General features: G+C 54.6%; 1 protein-coding gene across 2 annotated transcripts; it reads left to right on the plus strand.

Annotated features, from left to right (window-relative positions):
• Positions 1–8,425: 8,425 nt before the first annotated feature.
• PCIF1 (phosphorylated CTD interacting factor 1) lies at positions 8,426–20,154 on the plus strand. Of its 2 annotated transcripts, none has more exons than XM_020887173.2 (17): positions 8,426–9,150; positions 10,881–11,058; positions 12,422–12,564; positions 12,655–12,779; positions 13,928–14,065; positions 14,181–14,311; positions 14,432–14,586; positions 15,252–15,399; positions 15,504–15,587; positions 15,843–15,942; positions 17,000–17,162; positions 17,974–18,146; positions 18,256–18,342; positions 18,421–18,605; positions 19,184–19,277; positions 19,375–19,550; positions 19,646–20,154. In XM_020887173.2, exons 3-17 carry the CDS (start codon positions 12,441–12,443, stop codon positions 19,869–19,871), a joined length of 2,109 nt encoding a protein of 702 aa, XP_020742832.1. In that variant the 5' UTR covers positions 8,426–9,150; positions 10,881–11,058; positions 12,422–12,440; the 3' UTR covers positions 19,872–20,154. The 2 variants fall into 2 exon arrangements, with proteins under 2 accessions (XP_020742832.1, XP_020742834.1); XM_020887175.2 differs by lacking the exon at positions 8,426–9,150 and adding an exon at positions 9,668–9,770.
• The last annotated feature ends 245 nt before the right edge of the window (positions 20,155–20,399 follow it).

The raw sequence follows: 20,399 nt of genomic DNA on the forward strand, positions 1-20,399 counted from the left end.
ATGGTGCAGCTGCTTTGGAAAACATTTTGGCGGTTTCTTAGACAGTTAAACACAAATGTACTCTATATACAACAATTCCCCTTCTAGCTGTCCACTCAACAAGGAGGAAAACATATGTTCATACAACATTGTACATGAATGTTCATAGACGCCAATTTGTAATAGCCAAAAAGTGGAAACAATCCAAACGTCCATCAGCTGGTGAACAGATAAACAAAATGTGGTCTATCTATAGAAGAGATAAACAAGAATGAGCTACTGATCAATGCTAAAACCTGGATGAACCTCAGAAACATTCTGCAAGACATCTCTGGTGGTCCAGTGGTTAAGAATCAACCTGCCACTGCAGGGGACATGAGTTCGATCCCTGGTCTGGGAAGATTCCCCATGCTGAGAAGCAACTAAACCTGTGCACCACAACTACTGAAGCCTCCGTGCCTAGAGCCTGTGCTCCGCAACAAGAGAAGGGACCACAAGGTACCCCAACAAAGAGTAGCTCTGGCTCGCCTCAGCCTCAGAAAGTCCACACGGAGCAACAAAGACCCAGTCATGTTGTTATGTGTTAAGTCACTTCCGTCGTGTCCAACTCTGTGCAACCCTATGAACTGTGGCTCACCAGGCTCCCCTCTCCATGGGATTCTCCAGGAAAGAATACTGGAGTGGATCGCCATTCCCTTCTCCAGGGGATCTTCCTGACCCAGGGATCAAACCAGCATCTCTTACACCTAACCTGCATTAGCAGGCAGGTTCTTTACCACCAGTGCCACCTGGGAAGCCCAAAGACCCAGTGCAGCCAAAAAAAAAAAAAAAAAAAATTCTGCAAAGCAAAAGAACCAAGACATAAAGACTACAATTCTTTTTTCTTTAAAGACTACATTTTGTATGAATTTTTTTTTTTTTTCTGCCATGCCACACAGCCACGTGGAGATCTTAGTTCCCAGACCAGGGATGGAACCCGTCTCCCCGGCAGTGGAGGCTCGGAGTCCCAACCACTGGACCATCAGGGAAGCCCCTGTGTGATTTCATATGAAAGGGCCAGAGAAGGCAAGTCCATAGTGACAGAAAACAGATGAGCGGCAACCCGGAACTGGGGCATTTGAAGAGGGGTTGACTGCAAATAGGAACAAGAGATCTTTTGGGGGAGAAATGTTCTAAAGACTGAGCTGTGATGGTTGCACAATTGTGTAAATTTACCAAAAATCACCGAATTGCTATTTGAAACCAGTAAATCTCGTGTTATGTAAATTATACCCAAGTAAAGGGTTGCAATCTCTAGATGAGAAGGCAAGTGTTCTAGACACCCCTCAGCTGGGGCCCAGGATCCCTCGGAGTCCTTCCCCTCCTCTGTCTAGGTCAGTGTTTCCTCTGATCTCAGACTTTCAGGAAGCTGCCAGCTGACGCTCTGGCTTCTTTTTTGGAGAAGTCTGGGGTTTAATTCTGCAGACTCAGCTCACAAGGGTGTAAACATCTGGCTCCTGGCTACGCTGCCTGAAGGAGAACAATGAGCATCGGAGGGGATAGGTTGGATGGTGGGGGAGACCACCGCAGGTGCCCTCCATCCTCTCCCTAGATGTCTGTAACACCACCTGGGGATGCTGGGCCCTAAACCAGAACTGGGATTGGATTTGGGTTCCAAGGCCCTGGTACCCATTCCCCGGCAGCACTCAAACTGGACTAATTCTCCAAACATAACACATTTTTTCATACCTCCAGGCCTGGCCATACCCTCCCCTACCTGAAAAATTGTTCTTCCCACCAAACCCATCTCATTGTTATTTCTTCTGAAGGCTTCTTCTTTGCAGCCCATTCCCCTGATTGTCCCAACAGAACCCTTATCTTCCTGTAGTAGAGGGTTTATTCATGTGTCTGCCTCCCCACTGCTCCGTGGGCTCCTGAAGACAAAGAGCCTGTCTTACTTATCGCTGGTGCTCAAGTTTCTGGGGCAGGCCTCAACATGTATCGGGTAGTGGAGAAATGGAAGGGCGGCTCACACCACATCAGACACTCGCTGGGCCACGGAGACCAGAGGAGACGCCCCATTGCCCTCATCTATTCTTGGCCTAAATGGCTTCTCTCATCCGGCCCAGAATGGCCGGAGAGCCACTCCCTGGAAAACCACAGCTCAGGGTGGCAGCCTCTTCTGCAGCTTTCCTACTGCCAGGCCCACTCGCCTTGGAAACTGCCTTAGTGTTTGGGGGGTTTTATTTTTTAATTAATTAATTAATTTCACTGTGCTGAGTCTGAGTTGCAGCATGTGATATCTTTGATCTTCACTGCGGCATGTGAGATCCAGTGCCCTGGCCAGCGATCGAAACCAGGCCCCCTGCATTGGGAGCTCGGAATCTTAGCTACTGGACCACCAGGGAAGTCCAAAACTGCCTTATTGTTACTTCAACTAAAAAACAAGGTCTTGGGGTAGCTGTGGCTTGGCCTTGGTGGGGAGAAAAGCAACCTGGAATAGGGTTGGAACCTCCCTTCCCCAGCTGAACAGGAGGAAAGGCGGGAAAGTACAGCCTTTAGAAAAATGACGTAGCCATAGAACGGGTGACGTAAACTGGTTACAACCAACTAAGTCCAAGATGGTGGACCAGACTTCCACTTGACCTGGAGCCTCACTGACCTTGAGTATTTGTTCATTGTCACACATCTGCATACTAAATGACACACCCACTTGCGCCAGGACTGTTTCAAGGCAGACCATAAAAGGTCAACAAGGGGCAGTGGCCCAATTCCTGGAAATATCCTCATCCCCTTCCCCAAAATAGCTGGACTACTCATCCCACTCATTAGCCTATGAAATTCAGTTCAGTTCAGTTGCTCAGTATGTCCAGCTGTTTGTGACCCCATGGGCTGCAACATACCAGGCTTCCCTGCCCATCACCAACTCTCAGAGCTTGCTCAAACTCATGTCCATCAAATTGTTGATGGCATCCAACCATCTCATCTTCTGTCATCCCCTTCTCCTCCTGTCTTCAATCTTTCCCAGCATCAGAGTCTTTTCTAAAGAGTCAGTTCTTTGTATCAGGTGGCCAAAGTATTGGAGTTTCAGCTTCAGGATCAGTCCTTCCAGTGAATGCTCAGGACTGATTTCCTTAAGGACTGACTGGTTGGATCTCCTTGCAGTCCAAGGGACTCTCAAGAGTCTTCTCCAACACCACAGTTCAAAAGCATCAATTCTTCGGCACTCAGTTTTCTTTATAGTCCAACTCTCAAATCCATACATGACTACTGGAAAAAATCATATCTTTGACTAGACGGACCTTTGTTGGCAAAGTAATGAAACTATCCACCCCTATAAAAACTGACAGCCTGCACCTTGGTGCCGCTTTTGCTTTCTGAGATGGCCCCGCACTGTCTGTGAAGTATATTTCTCTCCAAATAAATCCACTTCTTACCTATCACTTTGTCTCACTGATTTTTTTCTGTGATGGGACATCAAGAACCTGAATTTCATCAAGTACTAAGACTGGGTGTGATCTCAGTTAAAAGACCATGTGTCTGAGGCCACAGTCTGAGTTACACGGTTTCATAACTGCCAGGACCTTGGGGCTTGAAATGTGTGGTTCTCTCTCAGCAGCTTCTTGCTGTAGTGGGAAAGAACAAGGACGTGAAGATATGTGGCACCCTCAGCCTGTATGTTATGTCTTGACTTTAACGTGTAGATGGATTTGTCCTGACTTGAGGCTGGGGTCCTCAGAGGCCCTGATAGCAGGCTCCTGGCTGATACTGAACACTTGACCTCTGTGCACTGGTGCCAAATTGAATCTCAGAGAGTTTGGGTGGAGTAGAAAATAATAAATAACTTTATTGCTTTGCCAAGCAAAGTGAAAGTGAAGTCCCTCAGTCATGTCCGACTCTTTGGGACCCCATGGACCATAACCTACCAGGCTCCTCTGCCCATGGGATTTTCCAGGCAAGAGTTCTGGAGTGGCTTGCCATTTCCTTCTCCAGGGGATCTTCCCCACCCAGCGATCGAACCCGGGTCTTCCGCACTGCGGGCAGACGCTTTACTGCCTGAGTCACCAGGGAAGCCCTTTGCCAAGCAAAGGGGGACACGAGCTGGTGCCCCTCAAAACTGCGTCTCAGAGGGGAGGAGTTTTGAGGAGTTTTATAGCAGTGGTTGAAGGGTCAGATTGCTGATAAAGATTAGGGTGTTTGCTGGGCCTGTACTCCTTTAATCTGGCCTCAGGTAGTCTGCTCGTAATAAGCCTCTCTGGTTCCTTTGATCTGAAATGAAGAATGCTAACATCTTCCATTTGTTGGGGGTTTCAGTTCTGTAAAGACTTCAAAGATATTGTTATGTGTATCCCTTGAGGCGGAAACAGGACTCTGACTTATGGCTGCACTATTGTTTCTTTTTTAAAAAATATTTTACTTATTTGGCTGCATCAGGTCTTAGATGAGACACGCAAGATCTCCGTTCCATCATGCAGGAGCTTTCCTTGAGGCACATGGATTCTTTAGTTGTGATGCATAGGCACGGGCTTAGTTGGTCCCCAGCACATATGATGTTAAGTTTCCCAAGTAATGTAAAGTGAAAGTGTTAGTCACTCAGTTGTGTTTGACCCTTTGCGATCCCATGGACTGTAGCCCTCCAGGCTCTTCTGTCCATGGAATTCTCCAGGCAAGAATACTGGGGTGGGTTGTCATTCCCTTCTCCAGGGGATCTTCCCGACCCAGGGATCGGACCCGGGTCTCCTGCATTGCACGCAGACTCTTTTACCTCTGACCACCAGGGAAGCCCCAACCAGGGATCAAGTCCACGTCGCTTTCATTGCAAGACGAATTCTTAACCACTGGACCACCAGGGAAGTCCCTGCAATATTTTTTCTTGACTGCTCCTCCCTTGTCCCTGCATTGTCTGCCTTCCCTGATTAGAAACTGCTCAAAAGGGCTTCCACACCCAGGGTTCTGCTTGGTTTCCCAGCCAGGACTGGCTATTATCTGGAGGAGCTCTGCTTAGCCTAACCACCTCTCATACCCCAGACCTGCTGTCTATTGAGGCTTCTACAGAGAAGTTGTTGGAGTGCTTGAAAGTCCTAAGATCTTTACTCACCCTGCTCCTCCCCATCTTGGGAGTAAAGGATTCCAGGCTGCTGGCAGTGACTCTGCCACATCGGGCAGCTCATGTTTTTTTTTTGGTGTCCCAAAGGGTGCTGCCTTGGTGTTCCCACCACAGAAACCAGAGCCTGGAATAGAGATGGGGACACCTGAAAAAGTCACCAAGACTTTAACTCGGTGTGGTCTGTTTGTGGTCAGCAAATATTCATAGGCTTGGGCACAGTGCTGGGCCTGGGGAACTGCAGGAGTGACGAGCCCTTGCCCTGCCCTTCAGCAGTCCACAGCCTCGTGGTCGGAGAAAATGAACAAACCCTGAGCACAGGCTGTTAGGGGAATACAGAAGAGGTGACCTTCTGTTTTCTAGGTGCAAGCAAAATTCAGGGGAGACTGCCTGGTGGGGATGACATCTCAGTTAAGATGAAGGCCAAATGAGGCAAAGAAGGGAGGAGAAGTGAGAGCAAACAGCATATGCAAAGGACCAGGGTCAAGAGAGAATTTGGCACAATTAGGTGAATCACGGAGATCCCTGGGACCAAATGCAAGACAGCTGGTTTGAAGGTCCAGGCTGTGAATAACACAAATACATGTGAAGTGCTTGGCTCAGCCCCTAGCAAATGCCCTGCCATAGTAGCTCTCCTTCTATCATCTTGGAAGCCAGGGTAGGAGTTTGAGAATTTATTGTGCAGTCAATGGGGAGACATTCCAGGGTTTTAAGGCAAGGGTGACTTGGTCAGATTTGCCATATGACCAAGCTTAAATAGATTCCTGTGACTGTCTGGTGGATTATGTACCACCAGAAGGACAGATGGATGATCAGACTAGTTTGGGAGCTGATCTCCAAACCAATAGTAACTGAGAAAAGAGGTACACGGTGGGGGAGCTTCAAATATACCCCAAGTGGAAAAGAAAAATATACAGTGGAAGACAGGATACAGCAATGAAAATTAACTATAGCTACACACAACTTAGATGGGTCTTACAAGCGCAATGTTGAACAAAAGAAGGAAACACATATATAATTCCATTTATACAAAGTTCGAAGAACAGGTGAAATGAAAGGATACTCTTTAGGGATGTGTGCTTAGGTGGTAAAACTATAAAAGCAACGAAGTGAATATCGCAAAAGTAGTGGCAACAGTGATTATCCTGTGCTTTGCAATATCTTGACCTGAGTTATATTTAGCAGGTTCACTCAGTGACAAATCATTTCTCTTTCTGTTTTACCATGTAGTCCTCTGCAAGATTTTCCCAGGTGGTGGTGCAGTGGTAAAGAACGTGCCTGTCAACGCAGGAGACGAAAGAGACAGGGGTTCCGGTTTGAAGGACCAAGTTGCGAATAACATGAATGTATGTAAAGTGCTTGTTGCAGCCCCTAGAAAACACCAAATACACTAGAAAAAAGGTTTTAAACTGCTTTAGGTAGTAGAAATGAGGATGGAGAGAAGGGATGAGGAACAAGTTTGGGGAGGTGAAAAGCAGTGTTTAACACTCTTGAGTTAGAAGACCCTCCAAGATATTGAAGTGGAAATGTCCAGGATCACTGTGTGAGCTCAGATAAGACACTTGTCCCAAGACCAAATTTCCTTCTCTGTGAGAGCGAGAAGCAGTATGATTTTAAGGAATCAGCCTTAAGAAGTTTTAGTGTTGAGAACCCTGAGCTTAAAATCCCAGTTCTCTCACTTCATGGCTTTGAACCTAGACAATCACTTCACCCCCTACCCCCACCCCCACCCCCAGCTTCAGTTTCCTCAGGTGTAGGTTTGATATAATCATTTCCACTCTCAGGGTAGAAAGCCATATTAATAACTATACCAGGACAACAGATATAAATCAACTGTCCCAGACAAAGCAGGGTACGTGGTTCCCTTGTGTCTGTCTGACATGAGGCTCTTGCCTGTCAAGCCTCCCAAGTGAACAGCAGGCACTGTGAGGGCAGGATCACTGCACCTACTGTGCCTACAAGGAGCCGGTTTATTTCCAGAGGGCTCAGATCTACTTCGGAGAAGGCAATGGCAACTCACTCCAGTACTCTTGCCTGGAAAATCTCATAGACGGAGGAGCCTGGTAGGCTGCAGTCCATAGGGTCGCAAAGAGTCGGACACAACTGAACGACTTCACTTTCGCTTTTCACTTTCACGCATTGGAGAAGGAAATGGCAACCCACTCGTGTTCTTGCCTGGAGAATCCCAGGGACGGCGGAGCCTGGTGGGCTGCCATCTATGGGGTCGCACAGAGTCGGACACGACTGAAGCGACTTAGCAGCAGCGGATCTACTTGGAGAATCCTCAAACCCCTTGAGGTGATAATAGCTAACATCTATTAGTGCCTCCTTGTAGCTCAGCTGGTAAAGAATCCGCCTGCAATGTGGGAGGCCTGAGTTAGATCCCTGGGTTGGGAAGAGCCCCTGGAGGAGAGAATGGCAACCCACTCCAGTATTCTTGCCTGCAGAATCCCCAAAGACAGAGGAGCCTGATGCGCTACTGTCCATGGGATCACAAAGAGTTGGACACGACTGAGCGACTAAGCACAGCAGAGTTTGTACCATATGCTGTACTGAGTACTTCCACAGGCACCATCCCAGTTAATTTTCACCAAATCTTGATGATATAGACAGCCTTACTGTCATTAGAGAAAACTAAAGCTTAGGAGGTTAAGCTATTCCTTCAAGGCCATACATCTAGAACGGATGAGGAGTTTGGACCCACACTGATGGGAAGCCTAGTTCTTAATTACTCGTTTCAGTACTGCCTCTGGTTTGTGGGCACTCCCAGGTGGCGCTAGTGGTCAAAGGAAAAAAAAAAAAAAAAAAACCCGCCCGACAGTGCAGAAGACGTAAAAGGGCGTTCGATCCCTGGGCCGGGAAGATCCCCTGGAAGAGGGGACAGTAACCACTCCAGTATTCTTGCCTAGAGAATCCCAGGGGCAGAGGGACGCTGGCGGGCTACAGTCCATGCAGTCGCAGTCATACACGACTGAAGCGACTTGGCATGCCCCAATCCCACCGAGCTGCTGGGACCAGGTACCACCGACACGGCTCAGGCTGAGGCTCCACGTGGGACGTGCAAGTCGCGGCAGGTGGTAAGTCCATCTTCCTCAACTACGACTGGAAGATCAGTTTCCAGAAGAGGCCAGAGGGAGGTGGAGCTAGTGTCTTCTGCCCGCCCCTACCCAAGAACCCTGCAGGCAGCCAGCCTTGGGCACCTAGCGATTGCCAGCCTTCTGCTGGGCTAACTTTCGTGGCAGGATTGAGTTCTCTGTGAGGTTTTGCACTGCAACTAGCAACCACCGATATCCAGTGTTGGAAAGTCCTCTGATGGATTTAGTTGACAATTTTCCAACTTTGGCGAAAGCCATCTTTATTCTCTCTCAGGGATATTTTTAATTTCTTCTACTTTCTTAGAACTTGTGCAGCCTCGTTAGGGAAGAAAGTTCGATGTGCATGCAGCCTGCATACGAGAAGTGGTTGGAAAACATCCTGGACTCATGTCCAGAGAGGACAATCGACTGCCGAAATGTGGCAGAACCGCCCCGGAGCTAGGACCCAGGTCCTCCGTGCTTCCAGAAGTTACGTCACCAGGACTCCGCCTCCGGGTAGGCGTCTGAGCCGAGCGCCCGCAGGTTTCAAACCCGGCCCGCGCCCCCTGGTGCGCATACTCTGTTAGACCTTGTAGCCGCACCGCCCACCCAAATCCTAGGGGAACCCCCGCCCCTTACTCCCGGCGGGTGTGCTCGAGGGGGAAACTGAGGCAGGGAGCGTGCTTGTGGGTTCGTTCCTCAGTCCACACCCCAGGGCCTGCAAAGCTGCCTCTTGCCCCTTAGACCCGTCTGAACAGCAGGGAAGGATGAGGGGGAAAGGGAGGGGTCCCAAAGCAAGCGGGGTCTAAGGAGCCAGCCGGTCCTGCCACACTCAAGATGGCGGCGCGGTAGCGGCGAGGTCCCTCAGAGGCGGAACCAGCGCATGCGCAGCGCGGAGTCCCGGCCCGGGACACAAGATGGCGGCAGCGGCGTTGGGGAGGGCGAGGCGGAGGCGGCAAAACGGGCGGTCGAGCAGAACGTGTAACCGCGTCCCCTCGAGTCCGCTGCGGGCAGGTAAGAGCCCCAGGAAGCCATGGTCCCGCCGCGAGCCGCGCCAGGGTCCGAGGTTCCGAAGCCAGGCGGCGGTGGCCCCTCCGGCGCTTTCCGCTTCGGGCTGCCGCTTGCCCCGTCTTTGCCGCCGCCGCCATCTTAGGCCCACGGATGGGCGGCCGAGCCGGTGGCCTGGATGAGCGAGTTGGGTCCGGAGAGCGCGGGCGGAGCGGCCTCTAGGGCCTCTCCGCTGCTGCCGCCGCCACCGCCTTTGTGTCGGGCTCCGACTCTGAGTCGCCTCAGCCCGGGGGCGGGAGCGCGCGGCGGGGCGGGGGGCGGAGCCCGGGAGATGGGCCGGCGCGCGCGCGCCAAACAGCCCGCCCCCGCTGGAGGGTAGGGGGAAGGTGTGCACGCGCTGGGAGTCGGCCCACCCCCCTCTTTCGCGCTACCCTCGCGCCTGCGCACTTCGGGAGCCCTGTGACTCCTCCCTACTGGGTCGGAGGAGTCTGATTGGTGCGTTACTGAATGATCCCGCCCCATCCTCCTCCAATCCTGGAGTCGGAGTCTTTTTTCCTTCTGGTGGGTTCCTCTGGTTGCGCAGATTCAGTTGTTTATCCTTAAGCTGCTGGCACTGTTGAATTGCGGTATGCGTGGGGGTCGGGAAGCCACAGGATAAATAAAAACGTTCTCTTAGTAAGAGCAGTTATTTCCTACTGCGAGTGTACAATGTGCTGGGCTCTACGCATTGAGACCGTAGAGGCCGAATGATTCTTGTTAGAAGTCTTAAAATGGCAGAAGCGTGTGGAACCGGGGTCTGTCCAAACCCAGAGCTGGTTTTTAGCCACGGACCTGCTGTATCCAGATCACCTGGGGAATTAAAAAGCTTTTTCATCATAACAGAATTGGTGAAGATTTGAAGTGGTGTAAAGTGGGAAAATTAGTGATCCGGTTTCCCAGCCCCACTCTTGGGGGGGCGGTGCGTGTGAAAAATAGATATTTGTATACCGTCCCTCCCCGTTTCTCTACGATGTGGAGTGAGGGACAGGAATCTGAGGGTGTTTTAAACAAGTTCCCTGGTGTTTCTGATGCACAGCTGGTTTCGGAAACACTGCTGTGTCATGGTTTGACCTCACTAAACGTTGAGGCCACTAAACTGCTTGCTCATTCTCTGCATAGTTGACCTACTTGGTGCACCAATATCATACAGTATTGCTTGGAGAAAAATATTTCAATAAAGGTGAACACGCTCTGTTGTTTAATGCATTTGCATGTTTTATTGTCTTTAAAATTAAAGACCTGATTCAAAGAAATGTGTTTTTTCACTCACTGTAGGTGGCTTGGGGCCATGCCCACCCCTGATCTGCGATATGTTTGTTCACTTTTGTCTTATTACTGTGGTTGGCCAGACCAGCTTACAATTTGTGGCATCAAATGTCCACATGAAAGCGCAGGCCCTTTGTTAAATATTTATTAAAACTGACAACCGTCAGAGCAGAGCATTAAAGCATGCTCGGGGCTCTCCTCAGCTCGGCCCTGGGGAACTGTGTGGGCTGCAAGTCCGTGAAGGTGAACCTGTTGGTTGTTGAGAAACGTGAGAAGTGCTGTTTTCATCCCCTGAATCCCCATGTCTCCTACAGTGTGTCCTGCCCTGTCCTGGGGGCTCCCAACGTGCTCTCTCCTTGCCTCTCGTGCCGTTGTCCCCGTTCCACAGCATTTCGTAGGTCTGCGATTCTTTTCTTCTCTTTGCTCTGCAGTTGCTGATGCAAGGAATCCCCTGGGCCCCCGTCCACTCCACTGCTGACCAGCCCATCCTCCTGCGCTGTGCTTTCCTGCAGGCCCCCCCACCCACTGCCTCTGCGGGACCCGGTGACGTGGGGGTCCATCTGGCCGGAGAAGAAAACCCTCTCATGCTAGCGTTGCAGACCCCAGAGGGTGAGAGAAAGAGGGACCTTGTTCAGCCTTGAGACCTGGGGGTCTGCCCTAAGGCACAGGGCATCCTTTTCCCCAGAGAACCAAGGAAGCTTCCCTTGGTCGGTAGTTCCAAACCTTTTTGTTATCCAGGCCCCCTTTTGTTGTGTATTCCCTTGCTCCCTGCATTTTTATCTGTCAAACCGTACAGACTAAGTGACCACTTTGCCTTTTCCAAATTAACAATGATGTCTATGACTGAATGTACAATAAAAACCACCACCCAATGATTGCTATGCTATTGTCAACAACATCAGAGCTTCTGATCATCATGAAATAATCAATGCGACCACAATGAGTTGATAAAATTTCAGCAGCAGAGAAAAACCAATGTTTAACTATGCCTTTGTGGTCTTTTTGTGGGTAAACGTTTGGTTTCTTTTGGGTGTAATGACACTGAAACAACTTTAGGAGCATCAGCCTGATCTCAGCTGCCCCCCAGGAGTCTGACAGCGGGTTGGGAACCACTTTGGCCACTGAGGCTTGTGGCAGGTGTGCTTTGGGTGGGGTAATAGGGAATGCTGATCGGAAGGAGCTGACCCTCCTGTAGGTGTTTAAAGTAAGTTTTCACCTGGGGATTATGAAGGACTGAACTCTATTCCTTCTCAGCCTTACTGGTTCTTTTAGCAACAGATTTCTTCCTGCTTTGTAGTTAGGAGGAGGCATCTAATTCAAGGCCATACTCCTTCCTGGGCTGTGCTGTGTTCCAGTTAGATTTTACTGGGTAGGAAAACGGAAGAGGAGCAGCTGCTGCTGCTGCTTATGGGAACAGCTTTCTCAAGCGCAGACTGTATTTCGTCTTGTCTGCCACTTTTGGTGCTCTCTAAACATTTGCAGAATGAATGCTGGTCCCTGGTACCATGCTGAGCGCCAGAGAGTGCCAAACTGGACCCACTTCTGAGGCCTGGGAGTTCTGACAGTCTAATGGGGTGGGGGCAAACTGAGTTGTTGGACCAGAGGATTTGAGTGCTACAATCCTAGGGGGGGGACTCTGACCACCTAGCCTGGGGAAGGGAGGGAAGGAAGGGTTCCTGGAGGATGGAGGACCTAGTGGTAAGCCAGGCAGAGACATGGGGAGAGTATTCCAGGCCAAAAGAGCAACAGAAACGCCCCCATTTGACAGTTGAGGGAACAGTAACTTAGACCTGAGGCTCCTGTGGCAGCAAACTGGCCCTCCAGTATGGGACTAGATCGGCTTCACACGTGTAGGTGGTCACTGGGGCCCTTGGTGGATTGTAATTTGGGTGCAGTTGTGGGGAGCCGGGTGGGGCGGGGTTGACCTCCACACCCTGCTGGCCCTGACACCTTTCAGTCCTCTGTGTGGCAGGTCCGGTGTGGGTGCTGAGATGGCCAATGAGAATCACGGCAGCCCCCGGGAGGAAGCATCCTTGTTGAGTCACTCCCCTGGCACCTCCAGTCAGAGCCAGCCCTGTTCTCCAAAGCCCATCCGCTTGGTGCAGGACCTCCCAGGTACTGGCGAGGGGCCGTGGCGGGGCAGTGGGGTCGGCAGGGTGCCCAGGAGCAGCCGTGACCCTGGCTGGATTCCATGCTTGTTTGCAGAGGAGCTGGTGCACGCAGGCTGGGAGAAGTGCTGGAGCCGAAGGGAGAACCGGCCCTACTACTTCAACCGATTCACCAACCAGTCCCTGTGGGAGATGCCCGTGCTCGGCCAGCACGACGTGATTGTGAGTGCAAGCCTCGGAACAGGGCGGGGGATGTCTCAGCAGCTTCTGGCATCTGGGCCTTCCCCAAATGTACCCTGAGCAGCTGTTAACTCACCTGGCACTGTGTCAAGGCCAGGGGACACAGTGCCCAGCAAGACAGACACACAGTCCTGCCCGCCTGGAAGCTGTCCTCCAGTAGCAGAGACTGTCTGACACAGGAAGATGATTCTATGAGTGGGTGGTGTTGAACTTGTGTTGCATGTTGGGCACTGTGCCTGGGATGCAGTCGTGAGCAAGGTAGATCTGCTCCTGCCCTCGCCTGCTGGGGGCGCCCAGGGACTGCACGAAGAACAGGGTCAGAGCCCAGCAGGGATGCCGAGCGGGTCTGGGGAAGCGGGGTGGACAGGGAAGGCTCCCTCAAGAACCAGCGTGTAAGGTGAGGTTAGTGAGTGAAAGTGGGAAGCGGTGAGCAGTACTGTCTGGGAGCCCGTGAGGACGTGACGGGGACGTGTGGGTGCAGGCCGTCTGTCTGGGTCCCTGTCACTTGGAGCAGACTTTCTTTTCTGGGCACAGTCCACCCCCATTTTGCAGATGAAGACACTGAGGCTCAGAGAGGGGAAGGGACTAGCCCAAGACCTCAAAGCAGTAAGACGCAGAGCAGGACTTGCACCCTGCCCACCGTCACACTCATACTCTCGGTGTCACCACAGGAGTTCCAAGTGTTCAAGTTTCCCCTTTCTTCCTGTTCTGCTTCTTTCTTTTTGGCTGTGCTGTTCAACTTGCGGGACTGTCTTCCCCTTTTAGTTCCCCGACTGAGGCTCAAACCCTCGCCCTCGGCAGTGAAAGCACAGAGTTCTAGCCACTGGACCGCCAGGGAATGCCCCCATTCTGGTTCTTATGCCAGGTGTCCTTTTAAATGGGTCACATGCGTTGACTCCTTAAATCACGCTTTCAGAGGTGAGGTAGAGCTCAGCAGGGCCCACCTTGGAGGGGAAGGCCCTGGCCTGGGGCGCACGGTTGCAGACGCGGAGCCCAGTGTTATCTGCGCCCCAGGCTCTGTGCTCTTCTCCAAGGAGTAGAGGTAGGGGCAGGAGGGGGGCTGGACTCGCAGTACTGGGGCTCTGAAGCCGCCGGCCCCGGTTGCAACTCTGCTGGTCTCGCTCCACCAGTCGGACCCTTTAGGGCTGAATGCAACCCCCCTGCCCCAAGACTCAAGCTTGGTGGAAACCCCCCTGGCTGAGAACAAGCCCCGAAAGCGGCAGCTCTCGGAAGAGCAGCCCAGCGGCAATGGCGTGAAGAAGCCCAAGGTGAGTGTGGGCGGGCCGGGGTGGGCGGGCAGCTGGCAGGCAGTCAGGAGGTGGGGCTCGCAGCGGTGCAGCCCGGCCAGCTCCCCTGACCTCAGACCTTGGATTCTTGCTCCAGATTGAAATCCCCATGACGCCTACGGGCCCGTCAGTCCCCAGCTCCCCCAGCATCCCAGGAACCCCAACACTGAAGATCTGGGGCACGTCCCCTGAAGATAAACAGCAGGCAGCTCTCCTCCGACCCACAGAGTGAGTCCCTGCTGCTGCCCATCCTGGATGGCTGGCCTGCCCAGGACCGTGTGTGTGCATGTGGCGGGGTGGGTGGCGGGCAGGGCGTCCGTCTCCTCACTGCTCTGTCTGTGCCCCCAGGGTGTACTGGGATCTGGACATTCAGACCAACGCGGTCATTAAGCACCGGGGGCCTTCGGAGGTGCTGCCTCCGCACCCCGAGGTGGAGCTGCTCCGCTCACAGCTCATCCTGAAGCTCCGGCAGCACTACCGGGAGCTGTGCCAGCAGCGAGAAGGTACTGCCCCACGTGCCTGCCCCGCGAGCTGGGGCCGGGCCACCAGCGGGAGCCGGGACCCGGCCAGTGGGAGTGGGGGCTCAGCCCGCGGGGACCCGGGGGCTGAGCGTGTGCGCTGGAGGGGCTCAGCTCCAGTAACTGCTGCTCTGTGACTCTGGCCTTATTGACCAACCTCTCTGCACTGGAGTTTTGCCATCTGTAAGACAGCAGTAGTAACAGTGCCTGTGTGAGGGTGCCCGCCTAGCATCCGCAACACCCAAACAACAAACAGTCGTCACCACTCGGCAGTGCTCGCTGTCTGCCAGGCACCGTTCACAGCGTTTCTGTGTACCTGTTACAGGGCATAAAAAGGCGAGCACCTACCCCTCACACAATTACTCCAGGGAGTAAGCGCTTAGTAAACTGTAGCTTTTATTAATAGATAAGCCTGCTTAAACTTGGCTGAGATAGAGAATCCCTCCGTCCCCTCGTTACCCCGTGTTCCCTTTATGAACTGGCAGTTCACAGGACACACTTCAGGAGCTGTTGCCTGGGACAGCTCCTGACATGGCAGGGGCGGCCCCTTGTTTACTGTGGCATTTCCAGCGCCCACACCATGCCTCCGGTGCCGCCCCGTGGAGCCTGCTGACTGAATCCGGACTTTGACACGGTGTCCTGTCCCACAGGCATTGAGCCCCCCCGGGAATCCTTCAACCGCTGGATGCTGGAGCGCAAGGTTGTGGACAAAGGCTCTGACCCCCTATTGCCAAGCAATTGTGACCCGGTGGTGTCACCTTCCATGTTTCGCGAAATCATGAATGACATTCCCATCAGGTACGCGCCCTCCCCCCCCCCGGCCAGGCCAGCCAACCCCGGCCTTGTGGTGTGTGTGCCCAGGCCAGGGTGGGCAGGCTCGCTCTACCTGCTCTCTGACCCAGGTTATCCCGAATCAAGTTCCGGGAGGAGGCCAAGCGTCTGCTCTTCAAGTACGCAGAGGCGGCCAGGCGGCTCATCGAGTCCAGGTTTGGCTCTTTTCTCCTGACCCAGCATGACGGGGCTCCGGCCAGCGCGAGGGGAGGGCCTGGGCCTTTGGGCCTGCCCCCGGGGCCCAGTCATGCCACTTTGTGGCCGGATGGGGCCTGCTCCCTCAGACAGCAAGGGTTGCTCTGTCAGCCTGGGTGTTGATGCCCAAACGCCAGTGGCAGCGGAACGGGAGAAGGAAGGAAGGGGCAGCGGGTACTTAACAGGCGGCCCCTTTATGCGCCCTCAACTGGCAGGAGCGCATCTCCTGACAGCAGGAAGGTGGTCAAGTGGAACGTAGAGGACACCTTCAGCTGGCTGCGGAAGGACCACTCCGCCTCCAAGGAGGACTACATGGTGAGTGGCCCTGGGCAGAAGGCCACTGCCTCCGAGAAGCCCACTCTGCCTGCCGAGGCCGGGCAGGCCCCCACGGCAGCCGCCTCCTGTGCATTTGGCCGACCTTTGACACTCATCAGTCCCCCAACTCATGTCTGTGGAGCTGTTCCTCTCAGCTCCTGGCTTTCTCCCAAAGAACACTTCCATTACGGTTCTTACTAGAATCCTGTGCTTGGCCACACACCATAAGTAGCTGCCTTTTCAACTTAATGAATGTTCAAGGACCTCCCTTTAGATTTTTGGAAAACAGATGGACAGACTGCCTTTGCTTGGTGTGTGTGGCCCTACTGCAGTTCAGGGCTACCACCAGATTCAACCGCCCACTTTAACAAGTCCAAAACAATTCTGTTTTCTGGCCTAAACCCATCACTCTTCAACTCTCCACCAGCACTAGCAATGGGCTTTCTTTTCAGGACCATTTTTCACAAGAGACAAGGTTTCGCACTTCACGATAGTAACTGTGTACTTGACACGTAGAGAGTGATAAAGGTAGGTGACCTCACTAGCAAGAGTGACTCATTTTCACCCATCACTTTGACATGTGCAATTCAGCATAATTACAAAGGCCTACAGTTAACCTTACAAATCGCTGAAGGCTCAAATCCAAATCTGCAGTGGCCAAAGAGCCTCTGTTCTACAGCAGCCTATCTCCGCATAGACTGCAGATGCCTTGTAAGCAGGGATTATGCCTGGTTTGTCTGTTTCCCCAGCAAGTATCGAGATTTGCCCTAGTGTAACCCCGGCAGTAAGTGCTGGCTTTTGTTAGATACGTAACTGTGTACCAAGGGCTTGGCAGATCCTTAATGGGAGTGACTGCATTTAATATTCAAACTGCCTTGTTAGGTAAGTATTTTGTGTTCCCTTAACTGTTGAGGAATAAGATTCAGTGATGCCAAGGGATTTGTCTAAGTGACACAGCTAGTAGGTAGCAGAACCTGTTTCAGGACGAGGACAGTTGGGATCTGACAGCCCTCCCGCGCCAGCCCCCAGAGCCTGACCAGGAGTCTCTCTCCCCCAGGATCGCCTGGAACACCTGCGGAGGCAGTGTGGCCCCCATGTCTCGGCCGCAGCCAAGGACTCTGTGGAAGGCATCTGCAGCAAAATCTACCACATCTCCCTTGAGTACGTCAAACGGATCCGAGAGAAGCACCTTGCCATCCTCAAGGAAAACAACATCCCAGGTAGGGCGCCAGGTGGTACAGAAGGGACAAGTAAGGCTGAGTTTCAAGGCCACGGACTGGCTCGGGGAGGCCCGTTTCTCCGAGCAGTGGGACCTGCTGTGTGACCTTCGGCTCGGGGGTTTCCGCGCCCTCTAGGAAACAGAAGTGATGAGAGAGGGAGGGCTGGAGGTGTGAGAGAGAGATGGGGAGGTAGTTAGGCTGACCTGCTCTTATGTTGCTCTGCAAGCCTCACTGAGGGGTGACACCTAGCTACATGAGCGTGTGAGGATTTGGGGACCTCCAAGTGCTGGGCCCCAGAAGAGCCCTGCGCACGCTATCATGACTGTTAGCAGGCGGGCAGCAAGCCCACAGCTTGCCCACCAGGCCCCAAGGCACGGTGGCCTGAGTCCGCTCAGAGCGTGCTGGCGTGGGCCCCCACTGCTTGCTCCCGCCGGTTGCCCAGCTGTCTCCTTAGTTACCGAACCGTCTGAGCTACGGTTGGGCTTCCCTTGTGGCTCAGCTGGTAAAGAGTCCGCTGCAATGCGGGAGACCTGGGTTCGATCCCTGGGTTGGGAAGATCCCCTGGAGAAGGGAAAGGCGACCCATTTTGGTATTGTGGCCTGGAGAATTCCATGGACTGTATAGTCCGTGGGGTCGCAAAGAGTCGGACACGACTGAGCGACTTTATGTTCACGTCACTTCCCTGAGCTGCAGTTCGCTCCTCCCCGGGATGGGACTTACCTCCCCTGGTCCCTGGGACGCACGTGGGAAGCGCCTGGCCCTGGGCGGGCCGGGGCTGTCCGTGGGTGAGCCCGCGCGCTCCTGCCCGCAGAGGAGGTGGAGGCGCCCGAGGTGGAGCCCCGCCTGGTGTACTGCTACCCGGTGCGGCTGGCCGTGCCCGCGCCCCCGGTGCCTAGCGTGGAGATGCATGTGGAGAACAGCGTGGTCTGCATCCGGTACAAGGGCGAGATGGTCAAGGTCAGCCGCAACTACTTCAGCAAGCTGGTAAGAGCCCCGGCGGGCAGGCGGCCCGCGAGGGAGGCGGGGCCTGGAGCCGGCCGCGGGGCGGCGGCGGCAGCGGCGGCGGCTGAAGCCACTGCTTTCTGCCCCGCAGTGGCTCCTTTACCGCTACAGCTGCATCGACGACTCCGCCTTCGAGAGGTTCCTGCCCCGGGTCTGGTGTCTGCTCCGCCGGTACCAGGTACTGGCCGGGGTGGCCGGGGGCGGGCTGACCCGGAGTGGGGGGAGGCGGCACAAGGCTGAGCCAGCTGCCCCGCAGATGATGTTCGGCGTGGGTCTCTACGAGGGCACGGGCCTGCAGGGCTCCCTGCCGGTACACGTCTTCGAGGCCCTGCACCGGCTCTTCGGCGTCAGCTTTGAGTGTTTCGCCTCGCCCCTCAACTGCTACTTCCGCCAGTACTGTTCCGCCTTCCCCGACACAGACGGCTACTTCGGCTCCCGCGGGTGAGCACCCCGTGCTGCTGGGCCTCCTGCCGGGCAGCGTCCTCCAGGGCACAGAGCCCACTGAGTCAGCTGCTTCCGGATGCTGGAGAGCTAGGGGCCTGGGTGGTGTCGGGTGGCATCCCTGCCTCCCCCCAACCAGGCCTGTGGCCATGGACACGCTGCTGCAGGCCTGGGAACCTATGCCAGCCCGACCCAGCGGGTGGCTCTCAGTAGACTATCCCGGGTTGGGAGGCGGAGCACCTGGTCCCTCAGTGAGCGGATGGGCGTTGTGGCGGGTGGGCACAGAGGCGGCCAGGCCAGCGGGAGGGTGAGCCCGGCCGCCTGGTGGTCACTGGGTTTGGGCTCCACCTCCTCCCCTAACCAGCTCCATGGACTTGGGCCCCAAGCCTGAGCCTCTCTGTCCTCAGCCATTCAACAGAGCTGGCCATCTCTTGTCCCAGTACAAATCATGGGTGACCCTTGGCCCTTGGCCTGACCAGAGCCCTCTCTTCAAAGGGCTGCCTGTGGTGGGGGTGGCAGCTGTTCTTGGTGGAGGGGCTGGGTCCTGGTGGGACCTACATGCTCGCCTCTGCCCCCAGGCCCTGCCTGGACTTCTCCCCGCTGAGCGGTTCTTTTGAGGCCAACCCTCCCTTCTGCGAGGAGCTCATGGACGCCATGGTCTCTCACTTCGAGGTGGGTGTGTGACAGTGTGGGGGGTTGGCCAGCAAGCCCGAGGACCAGTGGCCTGGAGTGCAAGCCCCTGATATTCTCCCTGGGGGCCCTCCCACAGAAACTGCTTGAGAGCTCGCCAGAGCCCCTGTCCTTCATCGTGTTCATCCCTGAGTGGCGGGAACCCCCAACCCCAGCGCTCACCCGCATGGAGCAGAGCCACTTCAAGCGCCACCAGCTGGTTCTGCCTGCCTTCGAGCACGAGTACCGCAGCGGCTCCCAGCACGTCTGCAAGAAGTGGGTGCTGGGCGGGCGGGCGGGCGGGCTGGGCGGGAGGGCCCGTCTGGGCTCACCTGGCCAGGCCCTGCTTTGAGCCACCGCCTTTCCCACAGGGAGGAAATGCACTACAAGGCCGTCCACAACACGGCCGTGCTCTTCCTGCAGAACGAGCCCGGCTTCGCCAAGTGGGGGCCCACGCCCGAGCGGCTGCAGGAGCTGAGCGCCGCCTGCCGGCAGTCTGGCCGCAGCCATGGCTCCAGCGGCTCCGCATCCTCGGAGGCCAAGGACCGGGACTCAGGCCGGGAGCAGGGCCCAAGCCGAGAGCCGCACTCCACTTAACACAGCCTGTGGGGAGGAGGAGCCCCTGGGTGCTGCTGTGGACTGCTGGGGCTCTGGGGGTGGGGTGGACCCCAGGACCCGCCTCCTGGGGCCGCCGCCGATGACATAGGAAGACGTGGCTCTGCCAGGGTGTCCCCTCCCTGCCCACGTCCCCCCAACTCCCCACCTCACACTCACTCCAGGCCCCCTGTAAATAGGCCCCGTCCTTCCCTCCCTCCCTTCACCCCATCCTGTTGCCACCTTGTTTCATTTGTAAAAGGAAATACAGAAACCCCCCCGAGAACGTGTGAGGGTCTTGAGGGCAGAGCAGGCTGAGGAAGCTGAAGCCACTCGCAGGACCACAGCCCTCCACTGCACGTCCAGGTGCACCTTCTCATGACCCCTGGGCCTGCACACTCAGCCCTGGGCTCCAGTATCTAAATTCTCATCCTGCTGTCCCCACCACTGGTCCCTGGTGGCCTCTGCTTGTGCCCAGGAACCGTGAAGGGTCCAGAGGCCAGCGTCAACCATTTGCAAGCCCCGAGCTCC

Source organism: Odocoileus virginianus, chromosome 9 (assembly GCF_023699985.2).
Source record: "Odocoileus virginianus isolate 20LAN1187 ecotype Illinois chromosome 9, Ovbor_1.2, whole genome shotgun sequence".
NCBI classification, from domain to species: Eukaryota; Metazoa; Chordata; class Mammalia; order Artiodactyla; family Cervidae; genus Odocoileus; species Odocoileus virginianus.